The sequence below is a fragment of the Populus euphratica genome, unplaced genomic scaffold (genome assembly GCF_000495115.2).
Source record: "Populus euphratica unplaced genomic scaffold, PopEup_1.0 scaffold147.1, whole genome shotgun sequence".
NCBI lineage: Eukaryota > Viridiplantae > Streptophyta > Magnoliopsida > Malpighiales > Salicaceae > Populus > Populus euphratica.
In genome coordinates, this window is record NW_011500032.1 from 86,421 (window position 1) to 94,023 (window position 7,603).

General features: G+C 33.1%; 1 protein-coding gene across 1 annotated transcript; it reads right to left on the minus strand.

The window, feature by feature from the left end:
• Positions 1-54: 54 nt before the first annotated feature.
• On the minus strand, positions 55-2,597 carry LOC105142506 (vesicle-associated protein 4-2-like). Its single transcript, XM_011050168.1, has 7 exons — positions 2,113-2,597; positions 1,365-1,435; positions 1,192-1,273; positions 950-1,068; positions 754-831; positions 518-637; positions 55-425 (listed from the first exon to the last, which is right to left on the minus strand). Exons 1-7 carry the CDS (start codon positions 2,378-2,380, stop codon positions 369-371), a joined length of 795 nt encoding a protein of 264 aa, XP_011048470.1. The 5' UTR covers positions 2,381-2,597; the 3' UTR covers positions 55-368.
• Positions 2,598-7,603: the final 5,006 nt, after the last annotated feature.

Here is a 7,603-nt window from a genome sequence, read left to right on the forward strand (position 1 = left end):
GTGATTAGGCTTGTGAGCAAGTAGATGCAAAAACCCTGCTGCTACAACATGCAATATTGATTAAAAAAACATGAATTGCTAACAGAGAATTACATAATTCAATGTTAATCAAAATCCCATATCTACAATAAATAGGGCACAAGTGCAGTATTAGGTGCCTTAAACCAAATACAGCTTAATATGGCATAACAAAATGCCTTTTTTTTAACCCTGATAAATCCTGCTTCACAAATTTTTATGTCTACATTCCTAAAAGAACAGATCACACATCCTCCTCCGCCAATGGACAAAGGGACAAAGCATTCAACATTGTATGAAGGAAACCTCAGCTCAAGGAAAAAACATTGCAAGAAAAGGAAACAGAACTTTCACACAGAATCAACTTCAACCTGCTGGCGTGCCAGGTATCTTTCCCTCCGCTCTTTCTGAAATGTATATCAGAGAAATTAGTGTCAGGAAAGATTATAGGCCACAATGTGATAAGAAGAAATTACACGCCAAATGTTCAAGACCTTACCCACTCATCTATAACAAGTCCTTCATTGACGACTCGGGGACCTGCGTCTTCTGGAGGCTTCTTGCGTGCCTCAAGCTCAGCTTCAGCCTCAGCCAGTTGTCTTTTAAGTTTTTCCAGTGCCTTGACAGAGATAAAACAGGATTACCTCAAGGATTGAGAAAGCCTTTTCTTGTCTTTTGTATTTCGTTTTCAAATGCAGGCAGAGGACTTAATAGAGATAATTTCTATTTACTTACAGGGCTAGGGCATTCTGGATCAAGAAAAATTACTCGCAGAATTTGCTCAACTGCTACTTGATCCTTCTGCTCGTCAAACTGAATAAAAACAATAGCTTTATCAGCAAAATCAAGGAATATGTTAATAAAATCATGTTGCCATGAGCTTAATGTAGAGTCCCTAATAAGAATCACATTAGGGGTTCGGACAATATACCATCTCAGGAACATATTCCATTTCTCCTTTCACTTTCAAGCTCATGATCTTGAACTTAACCCTGCTCTTCTGATCCAATTGTCTCTCATTGTTCTCTGGAGGTTCCACAAACTTGAATACTGTTGGACAGGTAATGATTCAGAATAAGAATACCCTAAAACCAAAATGTTTACAGCATACAGTCCCTGATCATTTTAATGGGGACAGTAATCTGGAGTGGTGGAGCAGGAGATTCTGATTACCAGTTGCGGTAAGACTTTCTCCAGGAGCAAGTATAGCCCCGGGAGGACGCATGTAACAGCTCTTTGGTGCAGTCGTTTGGAACTACAACAGCCATCAAATCACTAATTATTCCCAAAATTGATCGACATCAAAATCATTGATCAAGGAAAAGGAGTCGAGAGACGCTCCATACCTTGAAAGCTACATGATACTTGCAAGTATTCTTGATGCCAATTGCACTCCTAACCTGTTTACCTGGTTCATCTTCAGCACAATAATATTGCAACAAATTAAGTACCAAGAAAACACAAATCTAGTTCACTACCAATTTTCCAGTGTTTCAAACACAAAGTAAACCCCAGAAAGAACAACGGGTCAAATCATTTAACAACTGAGTTCATCTGCATAATGATAGCTTCAAATCTGCAAACTAATCAAACAATCAGGTTCCTCAGCTATAAGTACATTAACAAAGAGCAGCTGGATGAATAGCAGTTGATAGACAATGAGCAAACCCAATTAGGTTTCTTTAACTTGTTTGATTTTGACCAACAAAGAACAATCAATCTGTTTTCTTAAGGGCTAGACATTACCATTCTAAAGAATCTCACTTCCCTTCACGAAATTAAGAAACCCCAGATCATGAATCGACTAAAAACAGTTCATATCAAGCAAAATCTGCAGAGGACAATCTAATCTGCTGAATCGACTAAAAGCAGTTCATATCATGCAAAATCTGCAGAGGACAATCTAATCTGTGTGATTTATGATATCAACAAATCGAAGGTCATTTCTTCATATAAAAATAAAGAAACCCAGATTACGAAAAGTATAAAAAAAAAATACCCGAAAACAGTACAAGCTATGCATACACAATCAAAACAAAAAGAACATGGCCACAGATTTTCAACAAAAAAGAACAACAAAACCTTAATTCTTACAAGGAAAGAAGAGCTTGTTAGGAGGATCAAGCCTGAGTCTTCTTCTAGTAGGCAACAAAGACTTAGTAACAAACGATACTGCATTAGTCGAATAATAAAGACTCGATCTTGTCTCTCCAAGCTGGTTACTTTGGTTCTGTTGACAACCATTATTGCCATTACTGTTATTACTACTCATGGAACTTGAAGATGTTGAAGATGAAGAAGTGGTAGTAGTAGAAGAAGAAGCGGCATTGCCATTGCCATTGCTTGTTTGCCAAAATGGCATCTTGGAAAGTCTCCAAAGGCTCCTTTCACTCTCTGCTTTACAAGATGGAAAAAACTTGTATTGTTTTCTTCACTGGGGCTTCGTGCTTTTGATTTATTTTGTGTTTTTACTATGATAATGTTGCTGTTGTTGTCTTTGTTTCTGTTGATGAAAGCTATGTATCTCCCTATTGTAATAATACTGTAGCATAAAAATGGACATAAACTGTGTAGTTTCTGCTGTCAGGTAATGCCTAATGGGAATTTGGTGAATTTGATTGGCCTCTTTGAGGTCCGGTCTGCATAGATTCCCGGGCTTTTTCACTCCTAGGCGTGTTCGTTTTTGCCTTTTTAGTGGTAGCCATGATAGTGGGAGCGTTTTCAACCTACTTTTCTGTAAAGTATCTATTATTTAGATACATACAGCGTCGTTTTAAAAAAAAAATCGATGACATTAAATAAACCACCGAACTCGAAAATATAAATAAATTACAATGATTAGTTGCAACATATGCATGCATGCAAATAACAATATCATTGAAAGACACCCTTAATTTTTTTTTTAAAAAAAGATATTCATGATTTTATTTAATAATAAATAAAAATTTAAATGAGATAAATTTATAAAATAAAAAAAAACAAAGCTCAATTCACAATAAATTAAATATTAAAAAATAAAATAAAAAATAAAATAAAATGATGAAAAAAGGGACTCAAGTCCACCCAAATCAGACAACCAAATTCACGATCTAGTCGTTGGATCATAATAACCTCGTAGAAAGTAAACTAAATAAAATTATGAAACTCAACTCTTAAATTAGTTCAATATTGAAAGGCAAAACTTAAAAAAATACAACTAAAAAAAAAAAACTCGAGTTAACTAACCAAACTCATGACCCAAAATATAAGATCAAGATAACTCCATAAAAAAAAATTAAATTTTTTTTAACAAAGGCTAATCTCCAACCAATCAAATGTTAAATAATGAAATTTCTTTTAAAAATCAATTATAAAAAAGGACCTAAAATAGAATAAAGTCAATTTAAATGTAACAACTTGGCCTAACATGTTATATATTATCCGCTTTGGCCTCTCAGTCCACCTATTTCCAGGGCTTCCACCCAGGTCCCCTCACGGTTTTGTTTATGACAGTACATAAGTTCCAAAACGCGTACAACATATTGGCAACCAATATTACTAATAAGGCTAGCAACCAACTCCTCACCCATCGATATGGGATATTATAATTCACCGTGTTTAAAGAACCTGATGACCTCGTCGGCATCATCGAATAGTTAGTAAGGTCAGCTCTGATATCAAATATAATAGCCTGATCCAACATGTTGTATATTATTCACTTTGGACCTCTTAGTCCACCCATTTCTAAGACTTCCACCCAGGTCCCCCTCTTGGTTTTTTTTTTCTGGCAGCCTATAGGCTCCAAAACTCGTACAACATATTGACAATCAGCACTACTAATAAAGTCAACAACCAACTCCTTACCCGTCGATGTGGAATATTACATTAAGTTAATATTTCAAGCTCATGACCTGGGTTATTGGGTCAAGACCATCTCATAGAAAACATATCCTAAAAAACCACAGAGTCAAATTCTCAATCAACTAAATACTCATGGATGAAATTGAAAAACAAATCAATAAAAAATGATTCAATATAAGATAAATAGCAATAAAAAAATAAGGATCAAATTTGACATAAAAATAAACTAATTATCGAAAGATGAAATAAAAAAATAACTCAATTAAGAAAAAAATTCAAAACAAAACAAATATTAATAAAAATAATGAGTACCGAATTTAATATAAAAATAAAATGAAACAAAATGCTAAAGGACAAAATTTACAAATAAAATCAATTGAAAAAAATCAAATCAAAACAAACAATAATCAAAAGAATAAGAATCAAATTTCATATAAAAATAAAATAACATGACAACTTTCAACTTTGATAAACCAGTTCAGATTCCAAGAGAGAAAATAGGGATGAGAAGAAAGAAATGGTTGTCAAAGACTCGTTGTCACTCCTCTATGTATACACACCCTACCACCAGAAAAATCTCGTCAAGATGGTTATGAAGCAACCATGCAAAATAGTTGTTAGAGAATAATATAAATCATATCATATTTAAGTGAAAGCTATTTGGGCTTGAAACTTACACAAGCTCACACTACCTTGTGCTTAATTTTTATTATATAAGGATTATGAGATTCGAACTTATGATCGCTTAGTTATTAAAACTTTGATATCATGTCAAAAAAACATCTCAACTTAATAGCTTAAGTTGTTAGGTAAGATCTTAGGATATGATTTATATTATTCTTTACCCTCAAGTAAAAGTTCTTTGGACTTGAAACTTGTATATGCTTATTTTACCTTGTGTTTAATTTTTATAAAATAAATAGGAGTTGTGAGATTTGAACTCATGATCATTTGGTCATTAGGGCTCTAATATCATATCAAAAAACTATCTCAATCCAATAACTTAAGCTGTTAGGTGAGATCTCAAAATATAATTTATATTATTCTTTAACAATAGCTTGGTGCAATGTAAGATGCTACACGTGCAGCCTCTTCCCATATGGCGGTGCATGTGCATGCACCAACTAAGTTTCCCTATCTTTAGTTGCTCATTTTTTTTTTCAACACACTAACCAAGTTTTTTTGCCTATCATTTTTAGCAGCTTGATTTTTTCTTTATTTATGTTTTTTTTTTAATTTTTATTGAATCCTTAAGCCTTAAATGTTTTAGATTGATATAAGCATCAAATATGTATTAGAATTTTTTCTAAACATTGTGATATCCTCACATTTAAGCAACCAAAAAATTATTTGAGAAAAAAACTTAATGTAAAAAAAATAGATTCAAAAATTTAATAAATGATGTGGCATGATGCATTTAGAGTTTTATCAATCATTCACTTTCATAATTATAATTATCTCATTAATAAAATTTTAAATTCTTATCTTGTAATAGATATTACGTTATTTATTAAATAAAAAAAATTAGTATCCCTAGCATTATATGTGTAGTTAATGTTTTAAAAAGTCTTTTATTGTGAGAAAAAAATCTATAATTGTTCCTTTCTAAGTAAGATTTATTGTCTGAATAAAGAATAAAAAAAAATCTCTTGCTTGGACGAACCAGCTTGGATGTCATTTTGCTTCAAAATTGACACTCTTTAATTTTTTTCCCCTCGAGAATAAACCTGCTTTTGCTCTTTATCTTAAGGAATATTTGTTTTTGTAATTCAATCTATTTTTAAGTTTTTTAATCTAAAAAGATATTAAATTGATGCTTTTTAACTTATTTTTATAATTTTGATAAACCAGTATAAAAAATAATATTTTAAAATATTTTCAATTAAATAATACTATAAAAGATACACTAAAAAGAATGGATAAGCTTGAAGATAGCATCTAAAACATCATGATTTGCCATGATGTTGGAAACATGATATCGTGGAAACATTAAAATAACACACTGATGCTCCCATGTGGCACTCTTGCAAGAAAAAGCATCTCTTCCATAATTCCTTCCCGGTGCTTCATTCAAAATATTTTGTAGGCAATGATTTAACCAACCAGAAGCCACTAGAGAACCTGCTAGGTTATAATCACACAACCTTTGTACAAAGTCACTTTACTTTTAAAAATCTTTTGACATGGTCAATAATGAAGGATGGATTCCCTAGGATCTTCCCATTGGACTAATTATAACACTTAATTATGATAAAATCCACAAAGCACTAATTGACATTAATGGAAAAGGAAATTTTAGATGAAGATTATTGTAGTCATCACTTACAAGTGACGGGCAGAGCTTTCATTGAAGGCAATCAATTTATCATTAGCGTTCTCAACTAAGGAAAATTAGTACAATTTACACGACTAAATAAACTATGTATCATCCATATCATCCAATTCAAGTCTTAAATGTTAGAATTCAATATCAAGCAAAGAGTTCATGTATTGTAGAATTTAGAATTTGTAAGAATTCTTACGACAATATTAGAGCTATGTAATAGCACTATAAAAAAAATTAAGGGTGAAGTGTTATCTATGCGTGATATCCCTTATTTCCTATCAAGAAATTCTTTTTTAGCAAATTAGGATAAATAAATATCCAATTATCAGTGTTCATGACTTGGGTTTGACAATACTAATTCGTATCTCTTCTCGCTTTTATAGAGTTTTTCCGGCGAGATTAGGAGAAAATCAAGGTTGGCTTTCATCGTGTATGGTTGTGAATTTGATGGTTAGTATATAACCTTGCCATGCCATGGAGAAACCATTCACCTCCCTCACCCACTCCCTATGATGATGAAGCCAACACATGTTCAGTTTATGCATCTGATCGAAAGTTTGTAGAAAGAGTAAAGAAGATGCACATGGTTTTCTGCATTGACATTGAAATAGCAAGGCACATGTGATTATTTACTTTGGCATGGATATACACATGCTTGCTCCTTCCTCATCATCTTTTTTATCTATGTTGGGTAGGAGCTAGCAATTACCAAGTGTTCTTACTTTTAGTTAATTGAGACCCCAACAACTCAAGTACATAACAGTTCTGAGTGATTCTTCTGATTGATTTACCCTTTTCTCTTTGCATTCCCTCTTTGGTGCAAAACTTGAAGTTGTAGTTGGTGGTGGTGGTGGTGCCGCTTCTCGTCCTACTTGAGTAGGCTTCGAGGAGGAGGAGGAGGCCATGTTGTTAATGACATGTTGGTGGTACAAGGATTTCATTATAGAATTTAGCCTACACAAATTCTTATCCTTCAATTCCTCCACAGCTGCTATGCTGCCTACAACTGTCTACACTTTGCTCTTCCAACTCATTGCACAACAATATGCTATGTAGCTGATGCAAGGAGTAGCAAATCGTAGATGGGCTAATTATATAGAGAGAATTAAACAAGATGAAAGCAGTTACAAATTAGTTTATGGTTTTTGCCAAATCTAAGCCTTTGGTTTATTCTTACCAGCGGCACTTTTTCGTTTCTCTTCAGTCTAGAATTGAGGGAGAAGGCGATAGTCGTTTCCTTTTCATGGGCATTTCCAGGCATCCACAAAGTGGACATGTTAAAAGACTCAATGTAACTGAAAAATTCAGGCCTGTTGTTTTACAAAATTCAAGAGTAATTTTTTTTTTTTTGGATGTCACATCAAGTGTCATCTACAAGGTAGGTAGTGTACCGAGTGTAGTGTTAATTTAACACCTGCA